This window comes from Leiobunum rupestre, chromosome 5, assembly GCF_980474605.1.
Source record: "Leiobunum rupestre chromosome 5, qqLeiRupe1.1.hap1, whole genome shotgun sequence".
Lineage (NCBI taxonomy): Eukaryota > Metazoa > Arthropoda > Arachnida > Opiliones > Sclerosomatidae > Leiobunum > Leiobunum rupestre.
Window position 1 is genome coordinate 26,103,878 of NC_143388.1, and position 24,324 is coordinate 26,128,201.

At 35.7% G+C, this 24,324-nt stretch overlaps 1 protein-coding gene across 2 annotated transcripts in view; it reads right to left on the reverse strand.

Annotated features, from left to right (window-relative positions):
- LOC149943985 (sodium- and chloride-dependent glycine transporter 2-like) overlaps positions 1–20,983 on the reverse strand; it is a 31,558-nt gene extending 10,575 nt beyond the window's left edge. Inside the window, exons 1-5 of one of the 2 annotated variants that reach the window (XM_090174839.1) lie at positions 20,835–20,983; positions 8,277–8,503; positions 6,863–6,997; positions 4,477–4,620; positions 748–955 (exon numbers count right to left, since the gene is read on the reverse strand). In XM_090174839.1, the coding sequence (XP_090030965.1) occupies positions 748–955; positions 4,477–4,620; positions 6,863–6,997; positions 8,277–8,463 (674 nt within the window). In that variant the 5' untranslated portion in view covers positions 8,464–8,503; positions 20,835–20,983. Of the gene's footprint in view, positions 1–747; positions 956–4,476; positions 4,621–6,862; positions 6,998–8,276; positions 8,504–20,814 lie in introns of both variants that reach the window. The other variant, XM_090174838.1, reaches the window with a different exon arrangement.
- Between the last annotated feature and the right edge of the window lie 3,341 nt (positions 20,984–24,324).

Here is a 24,324-nt window from a genome sequence, read left to right on the forward strand (position 1 = left end):
CCAAAAAAATGAACAGACTATTCTAATACTAATCAGAATCCCACCATTCCTATGCATATATATTTGCCTTAAGTAGCCCAAATTTTAAATTTATGTGAAAAGAGACTTAAAACGGTTTTAAGTCTCTTTTCATTTAGTTTTTCACAATGTGCTTCTCTTCACTTCTATTAAATTTATGTGTTAAAATATTTTTTTATTATTATTTTATAAATTACTGAGGTAAAAATATTTATTGGCCACTAAATTCACTTTTGTACTATTTTGCACACTATTGACTACCTGAACATTTCCATATTTTCCACACTATTGTCCACCTGTATTTTTCCACCCCGAAACACTAGCTGTCTCGAGTGTACGGGATTTGTACGAAATCAATGTCAGACCCCTCGACTTTCCCACTAAAGAGAGCTAGTTAATTCGTCCATAGGCTTGACTGCACTATCTCAAGAACAAGTTGGCCATTCGCAGTGAATTTATGGAAAGGCCTATTGTAAGAGTAGCTAATAAAAATGCCAAACAATAAAAATACCGCTACCAGATCCTGTCAGTGAACATTTACTCATTGTCTTTAAATGAAATGTCACGTCTATATAGGTGTCAAGGAACAACAAAGCACCTTCGAATGATTGCCACTTCTGGAAATTCCCGCGATTGCGATAAGCGGATATGTTGCAAAAACAGTTGGAATTAAAGGATAAGGGGGCGTGGCCAAAGGGGGCGGAGCTAAGTTAAAAACGTGACGCTTACATGAAGAAATCTTCGGATGGACTGACTCTTCTGGCTACTTTCTCAGCGGCGACGGTGTTACCCGATGTCTGATTGAAACAATGCGTGTTGTTGAAGAACGTGAAGTTTCCAAATCCGGAACAAAACTCCGGCACGTCAGTACAAGTATTGTTCCAGTAGGTCTGATTTAGCTGCTTGCATTTCTCGTTCTGACCCACGTGGTAACATTCTGAAAGTTCAAAGTCATCGTGTCATTTGAATCATTTCAACGTTGCCATAAATTCAAGCTAATTTTTGGGACGTACCATATTTTTAATGCCATACTTTCAAAAGGTTATGCAAAAATTTGAAGGAGTTGTAGGGGTGAGTTAAGAAGTATGCCTGTTTTTTCCCCATTTTCCTACGATGAGTTTAACGAGCGCCAGATAGCTTCAAAGTGTGGCCTGCTAGCTCCTGGTAGTAGGCTGCCACAAGCGCAAAACCAAGCAGCTTGGAAATGCGAACATTCAGGTTTGTGTTCGTGTGATAGGTAAAAAAAGAATTTGTAAACAAATCGAGGTAACCAGCGTAAAAAAGTAAACTTAAACAGTATTTAAAGTCCCTGCTGCTTGGTTTGGCACTTGTTGCTGCCTACTTCCAGGGGCTAGTAGGTCACACTTTGAAGCTCCCTGGCGCTCTTTTAACTCATCGTAAGAAAATGGGGAAAAAACAGGCATACTTCTCAACTCACCCCCTACAACTCCTTACAATTTTTGCATAACCCTTTGAAACACCCTGTATAGTACTAATTTTTCGATAATTATGCTTACGTGTACGATAACGTTTTTAATTTGGCTGAAAACCAGTTAGGACTGCAACTTCTAATCACCAGTAGAACTTTAAGTGTTATTAAAAAAAATATTTCACAAGTTTAACGTCAGTACATGGACTAATTAAATTATACAAACTTAATTACTTTAATTAGTCCATGATCAGTATTTCACACAAATTTCAAATGTACCGACGTTTTTCAAGCGTACGATAATATTTTTGCGAAATCGATAATTTTATTGCTCTGGTGCGATGATTTTATTTTGAGGATCTGGCAACACTGAATCATTTCCAAGATCATCTCTAAAGAGATTCGATGGGCAAAGTGGGATTGTCCGTAACAAGGTTGTTTCAGTAGGTGGTTTCTTTTCGTCTGTTCTCGGACTAGAAGTGACAACTCTTTTAACCCTACGTTTTATTCGCCTGTTCCGGGGAGGAGAATAGTTCTTTTTATAAAATAACCTTGGCCATCTTGTTGAAATGTTGCCTCCCCGCTTCAGCTGTGGATCCGTTTTCTCTCCCACTAAAGAGTTAATGAACTCATTCTTAGGCATTGGCTGAACTATTCCAGGGAAACATTTCAACAAGTTGGCCAAGCGTAAAGACATTTTATAAAATCAACTATTACTCCGGCCAGGAATCCATAACGCTACTTGGAATGAATAACGGTTTCGATTCCTCGCCGTTGTGGCGGAACATAGTAGGCGGAGCTTATAAGCCTTTGTTTGTCACTGAATTTGACGTCATTTAAGGCGGTATAAGCGTTCTAGCCCCTCCCACAATGTTCCGCCACAAAATACCACAGGGGATATGGGGAGATACTCATTCCAAGTAGCGTTATGGATTCCTGCTCCGGCCCATAAACTATTCGCTTGCTCCGGAGTATTAGGGCTACTCTTTTTACTCCTTCTGAAAACGAGGTGTACAGAGAGTAAATCGGATTTGGTCGTCTGCTAGCCAGAATGTATCTGCTAAAAAGGCCACAGGTAGCCATTATGGAACCACATTTTTACTTGGACTCAAACTATTCGCCACCACAGAATCGGATTAAATTGACGTCATAATGTTACTCTTCTTACTCTACTCCGACACTCCGGAACAAGCGAAAAGAAACGACCTACTGAAGTGAAATAATAAACACGTTAAGTAATCACGGGTAGCGGGTGCAAGCTGTACACACAAAAGGTACGTCTACAATCCTACAAGTTGCTTCTACACGTTTCGGCCACTAGCTTATCCTATCTATTATCATTTAAAGGGATACATAATAGTTTGACAGAATCACAGTGTTTTGGCGTAAACGGGAAGACACGTGATGGAAGGGGAGGAGCTACTTGAAATTCGTCCAGAATTGTTTAAGGTTTATGTGGTCCTTAAATAAAAAAACCGTCTGCTAACAAGCGTTACGACTTGCTAGTAACCTAATAAATAAAGTATAATTAGTAAGAAATAATTAAATAAATCTGAATATGTGTGATAAATGGACACTGTTTTGGAAACCCACAGATTTACATTTATTTAATTATTTTTAACTAATTATATTTTCTTTATTAAACCATTTCTTATGGAAAATATTGACAAATAATTACACGTGCGAAAATGCATCGAATAATGAGTGAAAATTAATGGAAAATAACTAACGTAGTTTGGATTTTAAATATGGCAAAGTTAATAATATGTCAGTCATATAAATTGAATTTCATGCCCAAGGTTAAAATGATAATAATATTTAAGTAACACGACGGAAACTTCATGGTTTAAGTATCCGTCGTGTTACTTAAATATTATTATTATGTCAGTCAACCTGAACCCAAGGAGACGTCGCACTGCCCATTCGATTTTAAATTTGAAAATCACGAAATGGGTAGTTTAGACCACATTTAGGTAAATTTCATCAAGTTTAGGTAAATTGGAACATTTTTAGGCTAAAATTTTAACAATTTTTTGGTAAAATAAGGAAAAAATCTAAATCTTGTTTTAAGTGGTCAAAAAGATTTTCCGTTTGCTAGTGCAACGTCTCCTTTTGGGAAATTTCATATCTCATATAGGTCTACATTACGCCCGACTTTGAAACACCTCGGGTACTCTCCTTGTAAGTTTGGTCCAACTTTGACCACTGATTCTGGAGAAACTAGAGGAGCTAGGGAAAATTAGCGACAGATAATTTTGGTCCTGTAGTATTATATAAAAAGAGACGATAAATCGGACAAGTTTCCAAGGCCGTGCAGAGACAATTCTGACCCCGGGCCAAATTGTCATCGCCGTCCCTTTTAACTAGAATTTTCAAAAGGGAAAGGGCGACGTGATGGGCCCTTAAAAAGCTTCTTGGCCCTTTTTCGACGGGCCCGGGGGGATTTTACACCCTCTGCACGATTGATGTGAAAAACAAACGATCAGGATCAGGGTTGGCTGATTTAAATCAACTTGATTTTAATCACGATTTAAATCGCGATTTTAATCAATGATTTTTTTTCCAAAAAAATCAATTATTTAAATCAATTTTTATATAGTATTTTTGAAAAAGAAAAACCTTGCCAATTGCTATAATTTAGGTTTAATTATAATCTTTCTTATATTTCCCCCCTAATGTTGCATTGGATTCTACCTGTGGCTGGGGATTACGCCGAATTTGTTTTGTAAAGTACCAAGATAGGTTTTAAAAAATAAAAACTTCTATATGATTATTAGCTTAAATTTTACAAATTCATTATTCATATTAGTCTTTAAAAATTAAAACATATGATTTAGGTAAAATAATTATACTAAATTATATAAAACTTTGAAATTTTAATTAAAATCAAATAAATCAATAAAAATCCGATTTAAATAAAAAAATCGATTTATTTGATTTTTTTTTAAATAAAAAAAATGCCAACCCTGATCAGGGCCCTCTAGGGCAAAAATACCCAACTAAATATTCTATTATGTTAAGGTAATTACCTATGGAGTTCCATTCGTTGCCACAGAATTCCCAGGGTAACTGTGCGCTGAATGATTGGTACGTGTAGTACAGGACCCAACCCAGGATGTCGTTGTAGTATATGTTGACGTAGAAGGTTACTAGGATCATGGCATAACCCAAACCTGAAATTAAACATTGACCATTGGTCAAGAAAATTAAGACGCCAATTCTAACCAACAATATTGCAATACAGAAACATTACATAATCACCTAGGAGCAACAAACACAAGGAGAACGCTGCTAGCCTTTAAACACGCTAACGCAGTGTTGTGGACAAATTTCATTGGACAAACCTTTACGCTGAACGTTTTACGGAAAGGGGGGAAGACAATTTCCGAATTTCCCCCTTCCGACGGCAGCAGGCGCTAAAGCGTCTAGCCAATGAAAAATGTACCCAAGAAAATACACGACTTTTGAAGGGTTGCGTTCTCCTTGTGTGGGCAGTGCTGTGTTTGTTGCTCCTAGATAATCACTCTTAATATACCATAAAGGTAATTTATACATTTCCGTGTATGGATGTGACATAAATACACCACTTCAGTACAAAGCGCCATCTACTATCAGAAACTAGAAATGCTTAGATTGTAATTTCCCTTTCATCTGATTTTAAAAAACCCAAATAGTATATACTTTTAAAAACCTACAGTAGGTGGCGGTACAATAGCAATGCGGCGTATTACGTCACCTCCAACACGAAAATAAATACGTTTTAAATAGGAACCTGTTAAATAGGTTAAACTTTAACCCATTCAATTTGTTTTTTGATTGGTCAAATAGCCGAATATATTTTAAAAAGTGAAATATATTTTGTATAGAGTGGCTACACAGAGGCACACTTATTAGATATTATGTTACATATTCTAACACCATAAATCTATAATATTGTTCATTAAGTATCTCTATATGTTAATATTTTACTGAGAATCCTTCACGTAGTGACGTCAACACACAAAAGAAATCCCCCCCCCCCATCTCAGAAAAAGTTTGCATCTGAAGAATAAGAATTAAGTGTCATATTTAGGGAACAATAAAACAGGTTAAGCCACTCTCGAAACGTGTACGGGAAACTTGTAGTATTGTAGACGTAGATTAATGGTGTACAATATACACTCAGCTACAAGTTCCCCATATACGTTTTCGAGAAGTGGCTTAACCTGTCTTGTATCACATACTTATGCTAAAATCTATTATCTAAAAATATAATGTATCATCGACTTTCAAAAAAATATAATTAAAATTCCTTGAATTCAAATAAAAATAAACAATGTGAAGAACTGGTTGCACAGCATCGTAAGTTTATAATCACATTTTTCATAAGTGTGCAATCACGTCCAGGGAACCGTAGAACGTTTATTTTTAAGTTGTTTATTTTCCCGTTAGAATCTCTTATCGTTTTGGGTATGACGTCTATTCTTCGTCACTCCCTACATTGTTTTTAAAACATCGTACTCCAATATTCAGGATTCAAAGAATTTTAATTTTCGAAAATGAAGTAATACATGATAATTTCTGTTCAAAATACGATTCAATAAATCATCCTCCCTAGAAATCGACAAGAAGTAATATTTCCGAGAGCCAGGACCTGCAAGTCACTGTTTATATAGTGCTTGTGAAAATAATGGAAATGTTTCACCTTTACGGCAGCAACAAGCGTTCCCTTTTAACCTGGTAGCTTTTTTGACTTATTAAGGCTTGGCAAAAACACGACGTTCTGTTTACAGGTGAAATGTTTTAATTATTTCCACAAACACTATATAAACAATACCTTGCGGGTCCTGGCTCTCGGAAATATTACTTTTTGGCGATTTCCTTGAAGAATGTTTTATTTAAGCGCCTAATTGCATAAAAATATAAGATTAATTAATTATTTTAATATTTACGAAATAAAAACGTGGTTTTATAATTGGATTTCTAAAAGGATCAAAATTAATTTGACACAATAACCGACATAATTTTGGTCAAATGATTTCCAACTTTGCAATATTTGATTGCCGTCTTCATTAAAAACACGTAATGAAAATGACAGGGGTATAGAAATTCCGTAAAAGGTAAATAGTGTGATTACAGGAAGTGATAGTAAGACATTGAAAATAAAGGAAAAATGTTAAAATAAAAGAGGTGTGTTCAGTTTTATTCACCCCGAAAGTTGCATTCCAATTCGCAATTTATGATTTTTGGTTTTTTATTGGGTTTACTTCCTGTTCGCGCAACTTACGTCAATGGGTCCAGACCGGGGGGGGGGGGGAGTTCTTAGACTCCGTTGTGTCATCTAAGAAGCTGATCTTGTTCGGTGTATCCCGTATTATGAACGGGTTATAACAAACAAGATGAGCGTGCTAAAATGGAAAATTACACTCGACTCACCTCGGAAGCCGGGAGCCATGTGCTTGAAGATGATGTTAGGTCCGCAAGCGTGGTATTGTCCCAAGGCCAACTCCACGAAGAAGATTGGCAGGGCGCAAAAGGCCAACATTGTGGTGTAAGGTATCAAAAATGCACCTGTGTTTTAAGTATAACAAATTAAATAAATTACCGTAACTTTATTGTATCGTAGCGTTTCCAACTGTTAACACGAGAAATCGAATATCAGAATATTCGCATTTAAGCTAAAATTTTATCAGATCAGTAGATACCGTTTGAAATGTAAACCAGATAGTTTAAACCCGAAACTAATCCGAATTCATCGTAAACCAACCAATAGAAGTTGAGCGGATTTCAGATCACAGTTACCTATTTTACATATTCACGGATTACAATTCCTTTCGAAATTTTCATAATAATTACAATAATAATAATAAGCTATGTTTATAACCCGCATTGTATTACATATATGATACATATGATATTACATATATATATATATATATATATATCATACATGATATATATCATATATATATACTAAAAAACGAAAAATGATAACTGAAAATCATTTTATTTGAAAAAATTTAAATCTTATGGAACATTGCACGTGCAGGGGGACATCTGTTAACTAGTGCTAAAATTGAAGGACCTTGAACCATGTCTTGAAGGTCATTCAAAAACTATTCCGGGAACCGTTGGGTTTACGGATTTGGTTCGAATTTAAAAGTTGTTGCTCGCCATATTATTAGTTCAACTAACTTTAATTTGACCAAATTTGACCAATCATAAGCCGATAAATTAAAGGTTAATGAATTGAACCTGATTTCTGTAAGATTGGTTGTCATATGACAACAAGTTTTAGAATAATCGAACTCCATCGTTAAACGAGCTCAAGCATGTATCGTAGCCAACTTTGGCATTTTTAAACTATTCAGTATTTATTTGATTAAGTCACATTAAAACTAATCAGATTATTTATTATCAAACACTGAATTCATTAACCTTCAATTTCTCGGCTTCTGATTGGTCAAATTTGGTCAAATCAAAGTTATTTGAACTAATGAGATGACGAGCAAAAACTTTCTAATTGGAACGAAATCCGTAAACCCAACGATTCACTAGATAGTTTTAGAATGACCTTGAAGACATGGTTCAAGGTCATTCAATTTTACTCTAGTAAATGTCCCCCTGCACGAGGAATGTTCTATATAAATTTGAGATTTTTCAAAAAAAAGTATTTCAGTTATTTATCATTTTTCGTTTCTTAGTGGACATCCAATATATGCTATATGATTAACCTGATCTAGCTGTTTACCTTCAGATATCTGAGAATTAAGACCCGATTGACCTGATCAGGTGGCCGTTGGAAGCACTAATGAAACGAAACGAATGAAATTAGCCGGGGTGTACTTGCCTCCGCCATTTTTGTAGCACAGATATGGAAAGCGCCAGACGTTGCCGAGTCCGACGGCGTACCCCAGACAGGACAGGAAGAATTCGGCTTGGTTGGACCAGTTCCCCCGATGATGGGGCGTTACCACGGCGGTTACCACGTCACCGTTCGATTTCTCGTCTTTGACGCCATTTTCTTCACTAACCATTCTTGATTGAGGATTTTTGGGGGTTACGATTCACCAGTATCTATAAAATTACAAACACAATTTATAATTATAGAGGGCGAGATTAAGGTGAGGAATTCGGTAAGATTAAGGTGAGGAATTCGGTAAAATTAAGGTGAGGAATTCGGTAAAATTAAGGTGAGGAATTCGGTAAGATTAAGGTGAGGAATTCGGTAAAATTAAGGTGAGGAATTCGGTAAAATTAAGGTGAGGAATTCGGTAAAATTAAGGTGAGGAATTCGGTAAAATTAAGGTGAGGAATTCGGTAAAATTAAGGTGAGGAATTCGGTAAAATTAAGGTGAGGAATTCGGTAAAATTAAGGTGAGGAATTCGGTAAAATTAAGGTGAGGAATTCGGTAAAATTAAGGTGAGGAATTCGGTAAAATTAAGGTGAGGAATTCGGTAAAATTAAGGTGAGGAATTCGGTAAAATTAAGGTGAGGAATTCGGTAAAATTAAGGTGCGGAATTCGGTAAAATTAAGGTGAGGAATTCGGTAAAATTAAGGTGAGGAATTCGGTAAAATTAAGGTGAGGAATTCGGTAAAATTAAGGTGAGGAATTCGGTAAAATTAAGGTGAGGAATTCGGTAAGATTAAGGTGAGGAATTCGGTAAAATTAAGGTGAGGAATTCGGTAAAATTAAGGTGAGGAATTCGGTAAGATTAAGGTGAGGAATTCGGTAAGATTAAGATTAGTAATTCGCAAATCGGTAAGATTAAGATTAGGAATTCGGTAAGATTGAGATTAGTAATTCGGTAAGATTGAGATTAGGAATTCGGTAAGATTAAGATTAGGAATTCGGTAAGATTGAGATTAGGAATTCGGTAAGATTAAGGTTAGGAATTCGGTAAGATTAAGGTTAGGAATTCGGTAAGATTACGATTAGGAATTCGGTAAGATTGAGATTAGGAATTCGGTAAGATTAAGATTAGGAATTCGGTAAGATTGAGATTAGGAATTCGGTAAGATTAAGGTTAGGAATTCGGTAAGATTAGAATTAGGAATTCGGTAAGATTAAGGTTAGGAATTCGGCGAAATTAACTCGGAATTCGGTGAGATAAACTCGGAATTTGGTGAGATTAAGGTAAGGTGAATTAAGGTTAAAGAAGGTACTTATATGAACACCAAGTCCATGACATTTGGTGAAAATTTACTTTGGTTTATACGAAAGGATTTTGTAACAATGAGCATTATTTGTGCCTTATTGCTTGAGCCTTGAGGGGGAAATCATTTTCAGATACGCCTATGCGTTTTTTAAACTAAATTCAAAAGAATCAATTCTCAGTACGGGTTTCGATTAAAATTCTGGCACAGAGGGGGATATAGGCTACACCCAATCAAACAATTCTTTCGTTTAGCACGCGGTACTAGGTAACTCAGCAGGTGAACCAACATTTACCGAGTCATTTCTAAAATAAACCAGATTATCTCTAATCACGCAGAGCAACAAAACCTTGAAAGTTCATCTGTCGATCATTCCGAGAAATTTTTCAATATTGACAACAGATTTAGGACCGGATTTGAAATTGGAAGCCAGGGCTTTGAGTAAGGCATCCGACCTGATACCTGTATTAAATCAGCTTAGCTAGTACCCAATGAACTACACAGGCCTAAGTCAACTCCTTCCACCTAAACAAAATCTACTTAGCTCGGTTCGTGAAGTATAAATTATTGCGACGTAAATATCTATAAAACTATTTTTCAATGGCAGTTACAGAAGGTACGTGTTTCAAGCAAAATGAAATTAGCAGGAAATGAAAATGGATACTTCTATCTAAGATATTTGTATATACTTCTGATAAACATTAAAGCAAGTGGCGGCTCGACGTGAAGTAGCTCTTTTTTTTCAATAGATGTCGCTAGTGCCGAAATCAAAAAAGGTGGTACTTATAGGTACCATCGCGTTGATTGGATCGTTTTTAAATTGGTCAATAACATTAATTACAGCAATTATAAATAATATTTTTACATGGGATATATAATTTAGGTTAAAGTCCACTAAATAGAGTATAAGTTGTCCAACTATAATACTCTACAATGTCTCTGATGACGTTATCATTTCGCTATTTTGAATTTTAACTTCCTTTGCCATTAATAGATGGCACCACGCACTCCAGTGAAGTCGCTTTTTTCGAAGAATCCGATAGATTCATGGCCATCTCTAATAACAGGGTCCTTTTCATAATACAGGTGGCAATGATAGAGCCGACACTTGTTTTAAGCCTTCGCTATCATTACACTGAAGATTTCGGGAACTATATAGTGGTCTGTAATACATCCGATGGTATTCACATAAGTCTATCATAAGGTCCCCAAGACTCCCCATAAGTAAAGGTCTACCATAGGGGAACATGGTAACAGCGTTGTCCTTAGAGCTCGGCGAAACAGATAAATTAACCGCTAAAATTTCGATTAACCATAAAAATAACGATTAACTGTTTATTCGTGGATATTATCCAGACTAAAAAGCAATTTAACATGTAAAAATAATGGATTTTTTCGGATAATTTGTGGATAAATGTGTGTTTTGGATAAAAATAAATAAAGTGATTAATTCTTATCCAAACGCCGAGCTCTACGTGCGACAATAGGGCAGTAGCGACATCTTCTTTATCAAAATTTCTACATCTAAAATATTCTCTTGCTTGGTAGAGCAGCCACGCTCGGGTTGATAAATGCCATACAAAACGCGTCTAAATCTCACATTTGAAAAATAAATACCTTCAGAAACACAACTCTTATTTCTAATAGCCAGTTTTAGGTTCTGATGAATCATTTTGCAAAGATAAGAGTTAATTTTAAGTTTTAAAGCGATAAAATTGCGAATAAGCCTTGGCTACGGTGCTAAGGGCTCGCGGCGGAGATTTTTCCCGCGTCGTTCTTAGTTTAAAGGGAATATAACCTCTGATATTTCTGTCGCCCTCCGAGGGTTCCAATATTGTCCGCTGCCTCCCATGGCTTTCCACACCTGCGGCGCTGATAATCGCTGATTGTGAAGGGAAAAATGGAAATTGATGGGGTCTTCCATAAAGAACGCGTTGGAGGTTCTATTCCCTTTAAGAACGTTCGCGCACGGCTTGTGCGCTTTCATAAATTTATTTCAGAAATGCATAGTTGAGGACGTAGCCACTAGGAGATGCTGATTTTAAATACCTACCTCTTAATAACGGGTATGTGATCGTTAATAATTTGCCCTAGACCTTTGCTTATGGGGACCTTGTGTTAGGCTTATGGTATTCGCCGTTTACACTCACCCAGCTACAACGGAACAACCATCCAATGAACAATAGTTTGTCTGGGTTATATTCTATTTGCAATTACAGAGACGAAACAGTAAGCTTACTACGAAGTCTAGCTGTACTTTGGTCCAAACAGCGTATTGCGTCGTCGTGTTCTCTGCTTCACTCAAAAATGAAAGAAGCCAATTAAAGCGCTGCCGAGAGCTCTACTACAAGCAGGAAATAATATCCTGTAATCTGTACTCGAAATCCATGTTACGTGAGGCAACTAAATCGGCCGACATTTAACATTAATAAAAATAAGAGTAACTTTATGATCTGCTCAATAGATGGCGTTAGTGATCTTCCGTTTATTAAAAGGCGCAATTTTCAAATAAGAACACCCACAGATACAAAATTTTCTCGCTACTTACGGACTCAAGCTCGCGCCGCAAAATAATCGTGTTAATTTACGTAGAAAAATTAGCCGTTTTCTGCCCAATCTTTTTAATATCTTTTAAAACAGGGTTGCCATGATCTTTTTAATGTAGAAGCGGATGTTAAATTAAACTTTTAAATGTGAAAATATTTGTAAGAAAATACTAATGTTTGGACAATCCCTTTCAAGCTCTTACTTCATATTAGTGGCAGACAATATATTTCACTTAACTCTAATATACTATTTGACATAAATCACTTTAATTAGCGGACCATATTTGCTGCGGAGGCCAAAAACTCCCCGCCTTTACTAGTGGTCTAAGATAACAGTTATTTCGGGTACAAAAAAATTGTTCAAAATCTAATCTTTTATGAGATTTAGAAGGCATTTATTTTTGCAATAGGCCTTTCTATAAAGTCATTACGCTTGCCGAACTTTTTTTAATGTATCGCTTTCGTCACGAGATACGTAGGAGTTCAGTTCAGTTTTGAAGGTTAGATCTTTATGAAAAGGGCGGCTCGTCGAATTTTAATTGGCTATCCTAGAGAAACGTCACTTATACGTCACGAGTGATGCGCCCAATACATTTAAACAAGAAGGCCAATGTTACTTTATAGAAAGGCCTATTGAAATAGGCACTCTATATTTAAAAAAATACTCTATTCAAGTAGGTCACCTTAAATACATATTAAAACCCGATTAGGAAATACCAATATCAACGCTATATTTCTTTCCGTAACTAGGTGTAAAGCCTACTCATAAAAAAAACCACGATTGCAGTACTGCCAGTCGCGAAACAAAGTCTGCTTACTGCTACTACTACCACTACGTTAATTAAAACGCACCTTGAATGAAGAGAAATTTAATTTGCGGTGGGACTACCTTCGCGGTTTATAAGCACAAAACCGTGTAAAGACCTAATTGCATTTTAAATTATTAGTTAAAAGGAGAAACACCATATTTAAGTGATTAATCCGTAAAGGTAGCGAAAAACAACCAAAAGGTTAAAATTGTCCTTGGAACGTCTTCTCGGAGGACCTTGACAATAGGGCCAATATTTAGCATGGACCACTGGCCAGAGAGACCTCTACATCGGAAACGAAGTGTCGAAGATGGTCGCTTCAAGCTCGGGTTCATTCCGAAATACTTCGAATTTCTCCGCGAATTGCAACGCTTTTGAACGAGTGCTCGTAAGTATTCCATCGTCACGCCGCCGTGATCGAGTTAATATTAATATTTGGAAGTTGAATAAAAATAAAATCTACGAATTGGCACCCTCACACGATCTCTCACTCGTCAAAAAATAAGCCAGTACGACACTCGCGAAACAAGTTCGTCACGATGAGGAAAAACGATTGTTTTTCCGTCATTTCATTTGCTCGCTTTAATTCTGGTTTTAAACGCAAAAATAAGTTTCAATACTCGCGCCTCAACCTATCAGTTTTAAAAATAATTTAAGATGGCACTTTTCACAAAGTGACTTCGAATAATCTATATACATATTTCGAATAATCTATCTACATATTTCGAATAATCTATCTACATATTTCGAATAATCTATCTACATATTTCGAATAATCTATCTACATATTTCGAATAATCTATCTACATATTTCGAATAATCTATCTACATATTTCGAATAATCTATCTACATATTTCGAATAATCTATCTACATATTTCGAATAATCTATATACATATTTCGAATAATCTATATACATATTTCGAATAATCTATATACATATTTCGAATAATCTATATACATATTTCGAATAATCTATATACATATTTCGAATAATCTATCTACATATTTCGAATAATCTATCTACATATTTCGAATAATCTATCTACATATTTCGAATAATCTATATACATATTTCGAATAATCTATATACATATTTCGAATAATCTATATATATATTTTTTTTCCGAATAGTCTATATATATTTTCCGAATAGTCTATATATATTTTCCGAATAGTCTATATATATTTTCCGAATAGTCTATATATATTTTCCGAATAGTCTATATATATTTTCCGAATAGTCTATATATATTTTCCGAATAGTCTATATATATTTTCCGAATAGTCTATATATATTTTCCGAATAGTCTATATATATTTTCCGAATAGTCTATATATATTTTCCGAATAGTCTATATATATTTTCCGAATAGTCTATATATATTTTCCGAATAGTCTATATATATTTTCCGAATAGTCTATATATATTTTCCGAATAGTCTATATATATTTTCCGAATAGTCTATATATATTTTCAGAATAGTCTATATATATTTTCAGAATAGTCTATATTTTCCTAATAATCTGTATTTTCCGAATAATCTATAGATATTTTCCGTATAATCTATAGATATTTTTCGTATAATCTGGAAATATTTTCCGTATAATCTATATATATATTTCGAATAATCTATATATATTTTTCGAATAATCTATAGATATTTTCCGTATAATCTATAGATATTTTCCGTATAATCTATAGATATTTTCCGTATAATCGATATATATTTTTCGAATAATCTATATATATATATTTTTCGAATAATCTATATATATATATTTTTCGAATAATCTATATATATATATTTTTCGAATAATCTATATTTTTTTCGAATAATCTATATATATTTTTCGAATAATCTATATATATTTTCCGGATAAGCTATATATATATTTCGAATAAGCTATATATATTTTTCGAATAATCTATATATATTTTCCGAATAATCTATATATATTTTTCGAATTTTTTTAATTTATTTTTCGAAAAACCTAAATGTATTTTTCGAATAATCTGGATATATTTTCGAATAATCTGGATATATTTTCGAATGATCTGGATATATTTTCCGAAGAGTCTGGTTATATTTTCCGAAGAGTCTGGTTATATTTTCGAATAATCTGGATATATTTTCCGAAGAGTCTGGATATATTTTCGAATAATCTGGATATATTTTCGAATGATCTGGATATATTTTCCGAAGAGTCTTGATATATTTTCGAATAATCTAGATATATTTTCCGAAGTGTCTGGATATATTTTCCGAAGAGTCTGGATATATTTTCGAATAATCTGGATATATTTTCGAATAATCTGGATATATTTTCCGAAGAGTCTGGATATATTTTCGAATAATCTGGATATATTTTCGAATAATCTGGATATATTTTCCGAAGAGTCTGGATATATTTTCGAATAATCTGGATATATTTTCGAATAATCTGGATATATTTTCCGAAGAGTCTGGATATATTTTCGAATAATCTGGATATATTTTCCGAAGAGTCTGGATATATTTTCGAATAATCTGGATATATTTTCCGAATAATCTGGATATATTTTCCGAAGAGTCTGGATATATTTTCGAATAATCTGGATATATTTTCCGAAGAGTCTGGATATATTTTCGAATAATCTGGATATATTTTCCGAAGAGTCTGGATATATTTTCGAATAATCTGGATATATTTTCGAATGATCTGGATATATTTTCCGAAGAGTCTGGATATATTTTCGAATAATCTGGATATATTTTCCGAAGAGTCTGGATATATTTTCGAATAATCTGGATATATTTTCCGAAGAGTCTGGATATATTTTCGAATAATCTGGATATATTTTCCGAATAATCTGGATATATTTTCCGAAGAGTCTGGATATATTTTCGAATAATCTGGATATATTTTCCGAAGAGTCTGGATATATTTTCGAATAATCTGGATATATTTTCCGAAGAGTCTGGATATATTTTCGAATAATCTGGATATATTTTCGAATGATCTGGATATATTTTCCGAAGAGTCTGGATATATTTTCGAATAATCTAGATATATTTTCCGAAGAGTCTGGATATATTTTCGAATAATCTGGATATATTTTCGAATAATCTGGATATATTTTCCGAAGAGTCTGGATATATTTTCGAATAATCTAGATATATTTTCCGAAGAGTCTGGATATATTTTCCGAAGAGTCTGGATATATTTTCGAATAATCTGGATATATTTTCGAATAATCTGGATATATTTTCCGAAGAGTCTGGATATATTTTCGAATAATCTGGATATATTTTCCGAAGAGTCTGGATATATTTTCGAATAATCTGGATATATTTTCCGAAGAGTCTGGATATATTTTCGAATAATCTGGATATATTTTCGAATGATCTGGATATATTTTCCGAAGAGTCTGGATATATTTTCGAATAATCTAGATATATTTTCCGAAGAGTCTGGATATATTTTCCGAAGAGTCTGGATATATTTTCGAATAATCTGGATATATTTTCGAATAATCTGGATATATTTTCCGAAGAGTCTGGATATATTTTCGAATAATCTGGATATATTTTCCGAAGAGTCTGGATATATTTTCGAATAATCTGGATATATTTTCCGAAGAGTCTGGATATATTTTCGAATAATCTGGATATATTTTCCGAATTATCTGGATATATTTTCGAATAATCTGAATATATTTTCGAATGATCTGGATATATTTTCCGAAGAGTCTGGATATATTTTCGAATAATCTAGATATATTTTCCGAAGAGTCTGGATATATTTTCGAATAATCTGGATATATTTTACGAATAATCTGGATATATTTTACGAATAATAATAATAGTAGGGAGCTGTTGGCTCGCGTGGCATGATGGGCTTGCCACCACCCTCCTACGCATTGTAACCCGGCCACCTGAATTAACGGCTTTAAAAGTCGCTTGATGACTTGGGCCTAAGGTGGTGCCTTGGGTATTAGCCTAGCTGATTATTATATTTTACGAATAATCCGAACTATTGGTATAAATACTTGCAAATACTTCAATTACCTGGGTTATTAATAAATTGATCATAGACTTAACATTGGTAAATTCCCCATGGAATATATTTTCCGAATAATCTATATATATTTTCCGAATAATCTATATATATATATTTCGTATAATCTATATATATTTTTCGTATAATCTATATACATATTTCGTATAATCTATATACATATTTCGTATAATCTATATATATTTTTCGGATAACCTATATATATTTTTCGAATAATTTGGATTTATTTTTCGAAAAACTTGAATGTATTATTTGACTAATCTGAATGAATTTTCGAATAATCTGAATGAATTTTCGAATAATCTGAATGTATTTTCGAATAATCGGAATGAATTTTCGAATAATCTGAATGAATTTTTCGAATAATCGGAATGAATTTTCGAATAATCTGAATGAATTTTCGAATAATCTGAATGAATTTTCGAATAATCTGAATGAATTTTCGAATAATCTGAATGAATTTTCGAATAATCTGAATGAATTTTCGAATAATCTGAATGAATTTTTGAATAATCTGAATGTATTTTTGAATAATCTCGATATATTTTACGAATCCAAACTATGGGTAATAATACTTGGAAATGCTTCAATTACTTGGGTTATTAATTAATTGATCATAGACTTACCACTGGTAAATTTCACATGAAATATATTCGGTACATGTTCATAATAGATAAAACCATAAGCCTATCAACCCTAAGTTTGAATCGAAAGGCAGTGTTGGTTCAAGCTAACGACTGGCGAAAGTACAGCGCTAAATCCACCCGGTGGCGGAAAAGAGAAACGTAACGTGTCCCGCAATGCATGATGCTGCAACAAGCGCAAAACCCAGCAGCAGGGAAATGCGAACATTAATTGGTTTCGTGTGATAGGTGAAAAAGGACTTTGTAAACAAATTGAGGTAACCAGGGTAAAAACACTTAAACAGTATTTAAAGTCCCTGCTGCTTGGGTTTGCGCTTGTTGCAGCCTACTTCCAGGGGCTAGTAGGCCACACTTTGAAGCTCTCTGGCGCTCTTAACTCATCGTAGGAAAATGGGGAAAAAACAGGCATACTTCTCAACTCACCCCCTACAACTCCTTAAATTTTTTGCATAATCTTTTGAAACACCCTGTATATGCAATGATTAACTAGATTTGTTGGGACACTCTTTATAAAACAACGTTACAAACTAATCGCCATTTGAGTGGCTAGAAACTTCGCTCGCTCCTCTTCAATGTCGTATTTCTAGCAGTAACGATTACAGTAGTTTCCAACGCGGATAGATGTTTGTTATAAATCTCAAACGATACAATGGAGACAACTTTTCGCTAAAGGGTTAAAATCGCCGTAGGTGGAACGATTTTAACTCCAAGCCTGTTATTTGCGTACGTTGTCAAGCATTTCTCTGGAGATTTTTTTCAAAATAACATTAGTGTTTCCAAAGTGGAAATCTCAAAGAAACCGACCTGAATGTAGCTGTAGTTTACAAATGCTTATAATTTAAGAAAATACATTTCTTAAAGGGATCAACGAAATTTATATTTTTGCCATTTTGAAATACTGTTGATTGTTTTTAGAATGCCAAGTCTGTAGGTGCTCCTGCAATATTAGAAAGTGGACGACTCTCGTATTGAGTAGTATCGCTCTGTAGTTTTGGGCTATGGCCGCCATTTTGAGGGTAGTTTTTATCTATAGGGAAAAACATGGGTGACGTCGACATACGTCACGCCGATATTACTCTAGACTCAGTTGATTTAGCGCCTGCTGCCTTCGGAAGGGGAAAATCCAGAAATTGACTCCCCCCCCCCCGCCCGTAAAACGCTCAGGGTAAAGGTTCGTCCAATGAATTTTGTACACAACACTGCGTTCGCGATTTTAAAGGCTAGCTGCGTTCTCCTTGTGTTTGTTGCTCCTAGCTGCATCTGACTAAATCTTAGTGGCAAAGACGATTTTTTTCAAATAAGTATGCCGGAGCAAAAATGAATTTATTCGATTTTTCCCTCAAAATCGTACCTACGCCCCTGGTTGAGGTTAACGGTAATAGTGAGCGTAGGGATTTGTTGGCTCGCGCGCATGAAGGCATTGTAACGCGGCTACCTAAATAGGCCTTTCCATTAAATAAACTACGCTTGCTGAACTTGTTTTTATGTAGCTCATTCGTCACCAATTACATAGAAGTTCAATTCAGTTTATCTTTAAAAACAGGGTACCTCGTCAATTTTACCCTTATATCCAGGGCTTTTCGTAGTAAAACGTCAAGTTGTCTATCAATTTTCTTCGATAAGCTGGATTTGTAAAATAAGTAATACAACTTTAAGCCTTTTTGGAAATAATAGTTCGAAACGTTGCTTTAATTTAAAAAAAACGACAAAAACAATTACCAATAAATTTATAAATTATAATTTATTCCCGTCATATCATCTTTTAGAGCTACGCCAAATAATTCATTGGCATTCGACGCCATCTTGAATCTTGTTAAAAACTACCTCGAAAGCGATTTTGGAAATCTCGCAAGATTTGTGAGATCAGAAGTTCTTGTTTCCGGTTTTGAAAATCGTCAAGTTAGCAAGATCGCCAGAATCTTTCATTTCTTGCAAGAAATCTTAATAACTTGACGTACCCCAAGCCTAGCTGCTTATTTCTCGTGCCAGGAGCGAAACTAAACTTTGATGGCCGTGAATTGGCAGCGTGTGAAATGGAGATTTGAAATGAAATAGCTTCCCCTGCAATTACTATCCCTTTAAACTGTTTGGCGATGTTGGATCACAACTGGAAAGGATGTTTGTCGCCTAAAGGAAACCCCGTGAGGTTGGGTTAAATTCTGATTTATTCGGGACACAGTCCTAAAAATTGTGGCGCAATAAAGAAAGCAACTTTTATAAATTAAATATGTAACACTCCTAATATTCTGAGAATTTCCATAGAAATTTCTTTAAAAATTGCGCATATTTTTAGGGGAATTACCTAAAAACGTTTCGGGCGGAGACTGATCAGGAAAAAAAAAACGTAAATGAGTACGCAAAATTTCAAATAATCAAGGCATATCGAAAATAATTAAGTAACGTATTTATACACTTCTGATAACATAATTTTCATAATCTAGATTTCCAAGAAAAGTAACGACCAAATTCATTAATAAAAAACAATTACAAATATCCATTATTGGGTCAAACTAGATTTCGACGGCGGAGAGGTAAAGTACCCCATGTTTGGCGAACGTTTCGTCAAGCTAATTTGACAGTGCGGGTAAAGCTATACATTCGTTTACCTTCTCTAATATAATCGTTATATTTAAGTTTAAGAACGCGTAGGGGTCAAAAACCCGGGGCTCGGGACCCCGTGTTTTCCAGAGTATCATAGGTCAGCGATGAACTACAAAACTACCCAAAAACGGTCTATTTTTCTAATGATCCCAAAATCAGCCCGCGGCTCAAAGAGTCAAACGTAATTATAGATACAGCGACTATAAAACCATTTATTTGGTTTAATAACTATGCAAACGATTCGTACAAAGTAGTTGAAAAGCGCCGTGTTTTGGACAAACACATCTTTAAATATAAAACGAGTAAGCGACTTAAAACTATTTCAGGCCGGTTTTCGCTTGAAAGATCGTACAACTAGGACATCCAGGTAAAACACGTTAATTGGGAATAAGGTTTAATTAATTAATTTAAGATTACTCTTATATTTCAGTTTACCCACATAATTATTATTTAGCATAATTCAAAATGCGTCAAAACACTTTACGCAAAACAAGTTATCAGTTTATGTTTATTTTTAGAAATAATTTCTAGCACTTTTTATTGTAAAGTTCTATTTAATAAACGTAGTAAAAAAGTTTATTTCCTACCTGAAGTTAAATTTTTCGAGTTTCTTTCTTCTTCAATCCAGATTTGATTGAAAACTTTGTAAGCCGTTATTTCAAACGTGCCCGTTCGACCGCCGCAAATTTGGAAAAATGCGTCTGCTCTCGGAACGGGAATAACGTAGCATCCCCTAAAAACGGCTCCGCCTTCTATTTAGATGTACAAGGCGTTTAGCGCCTTCTATTATCTTGAACGGTTCTAATATCATTAATTATTTCGTGTTTCAAAATTTGTTATCGAAGACGTTATAGGTCAAAATATACATAATTTTTATATTTCGACTGAGGAAATTCAACATTTTTATATTTATCAAATACCAATGAGAGACGTAGACTGTAGATGGCGCCACACAGTCGAACCATGAGAATTACAATGTCTTGGCAGAGAGAATTTATAATTATAAATTCTCTCTGGTCTTGGAGCCATAAAGTGGGGGAGTAACCATCGGCATCGGGTGACGATTTTGGTTTCACCAGCCGAAGCCCCACCCTCGGAATCGGAGTTATTTATAATAATAACTTTATTAGTCAGGAAAAGAAAGTGAAATACACTTATTGAGCCCTGATACACGAAATATACAAACAAAAGAAAACAATAAGAACGAAAGTGACATACAATATATAGCAGATACAAAATTATAGAGATATATATACATTTTTGTATTTTTATTTATTTTTTACCAGCCACAAAACTTATCAAGGCGGGTCTTGAACGCTGAGGCTGAGGATTTAACCTTAGCAATTGTCGGGAGCTGATTCCAATCATTTATAACCCGTTGAGTGAAAAACACACGGCGTTGCGCGCTATTACAGCGATAATAATCCTCCTTGGTTCCGCTACTATTGCGGGAGATAGGTGACGTCATTCTCTCCGGTGACATTAAATTCTTGGCAGAACCGCTCTTTGAACTCTGATTGGCTGAGATCTGGCTTCGTCTGCCACGGCGTTTGAGCCATTTGCCAGTTACACGGCAGCATTCTAGTTACCTATGAGATTTCTATGGTTTATACTGTGTATTTCCTGTACAATAAACGTACATTATTGATATCTGGAACAACTTTGTATCCAGCCTGTCTTTACTGTTCGGGACCTAGGAATCTGGATGGACTCCAGCCTGAACTATAGCCATCATACTTCCAAGGTTGTAAAAAAGATCAATTCCCTCACGGGCCTCACCAGACGGAACTTTTTCTTTCGGTCCCCACGACTTATTCGCACTATATATACATCGCTGGTTCTTCCCCATATAAACTTCGCCTCAGAAGTGTGGAGGCCCTCTCTACTTGGTGACCAAGATAGCCTTAGGAAAGCGGACAATCGATTTACCAAACTGACTCGCGGCCTAGAACATTTATCACCTGATGACCCTGACGCTGCACTCCATCTCGACTCCCCCAAACTCCGACATGTCGTGAACGATATTGTACAACTTTGGAGTCTGTGGCATGGTGACTCATCAGTCGACCCAAACTCATTCTTCCGATTTGACTCTCTACATCGAACCCGGGGACACGACGCAAAAATCTTTAAACCTAGGACTAGAACATCCCTGCGCCAATGGCATTTCTCCCACCGAACAATCGATCTATGGAACTCTCTACCAGCTGATGTTCTCTCTTGTGGCACTCGTTCTGGGGGCGTATTCTGTAAATATTCAAAATCCAATTTTCGATCGAAAACTACATTTCGAACTTCGAGATCTCGACGAATGGTATTCGGTAAAGATTTCGAAGCAGCATAAATCAATGCAAATTGTCGAAGTCGATGTCGACATGGTATAGGGTATCGAGATCGAATTCCCAGTCGATTTTTTCCAGAATTGCCCCACTGCTCTCCGACGCTCTGTTCGCGAGATTGTGCGTCTTAAACTTGACCAACTAGCTTAACTTTTATTTTTATCTTTTATTTTACTCCCATTTTACGTTTTCCCCAACTATACCATTTATACTATTATCTGTGACTTCTGTTTTACTCTAGGCTCAAATGACCCTTTTAACTCGTTGTACCGTATGCACCCCTTTTATTTGTATTTTGTAAGTTTTTGTTGTTTAACAATAACCAATAACCTGTAACTATTTTGATATATAGTAGCACTCCGTAGCTTTGGCCATGGCCGCCATTGTGGGCGCGAATTTTTTATGAATAGGAAAAAGCATGGGTGACATCGTGTGACGTAGCACTGCCATTACTCTATACTGTACGGCCACATATAAGCTAACACTAGCTTAGTGACCGATTTCTTTATTATATAAATAAATAAATATGTCAGGCCTAGGCTTAAATATTTTCAAAGCGAACCAAAACGAAATCTTATTTATCCCGGCCATCCCATAAACAGGATAGAGCTGTTGGCCATTCAATTGGCACTTTCATACGCTTCCGCTCATCTTGAAAGTTCAATAGTCCTCTGCTCCGACTCCAAAAGCGCGCTTACGATGTTACATTCGCGTTCAAATGATCCGGTAATCACCGCTATTCATGACTTATGCGACGGGTACTCCTACTCAGTGACTCTTTTGTGGTGTCCGGCTCACGTCGGCGTAGTGGGCAATGAAACGGCGGACGGTCTCGCGGACGTCACCAGTCTTCCGCGTCCCTCCAAGGTGGACTTTTTCCTCCCGGCTACGCTCTCTGAATTGAAATCCGCGTGTAGTAAAGTGGTTACCAGTGCTTGGTGGGACTCCTGGCAGACCCGCGCCACCTCCTACGCCCTCAGGGAAGCGAAGCCTAATCCGGGCTCTCGCGAGATTATGCGGCGGCAGCTCCCCAGGCGGGATGACACTCTTTTGGCGCGTCTCGGCTGCGGACGCCTTCCCGCGAAAGCAACTCTCTTCCGCTTTAATTTGAGTAGCTCGGATTCTTGCTCGAAGTGCGGGGCGGTAGATACCGCGGAGCACATTCTCTTCGCCTGTCCATCCCAAGTTGCAGCACGGCGAGGTCTCCTTAGTAGTCTCCATAAGAGGGCTCTTCCCGTCTCTCTGACGGGTGTGTTGAAAGCGGTCCACGCCGGATTTTCAGACGTTATTTCCTCCACTTGCGCTATACTTCGCAACGCTGTTCGGACTTGATAACTTTCTGCGGACTATTATTATCTCGTTTCTTTTTTGGTTTTGTTATTCGATTTGTCGCGTATTTTAATTTTTTGTTTTGTGTGTTCATTTTATTGCATTGTTCGCTTTTAGTGTTTGTAAATTTTTCCATTTGTTTTATTTTGAATCTGGTGCGCTTGGTGTGAAGGCTCATTCCTATATACACCAATATTCATTCTCGTTATTTTGCACCCCCCCCCCTCCTGTAAAAATCGTCTGAGCTTCTACTATTTTTAACCGCCATGTTATGGCGCTAGCAGCTTGCCGTAGCACGCCCAACTTTCATCACGCGCTGTTCGCGCTACTACGGCCAACACATTCGTCGAAATTCCGCGAGCAAGGATTTTCCCCCTATAAACTGTACTATAATGTGTAGGTGTTCAGC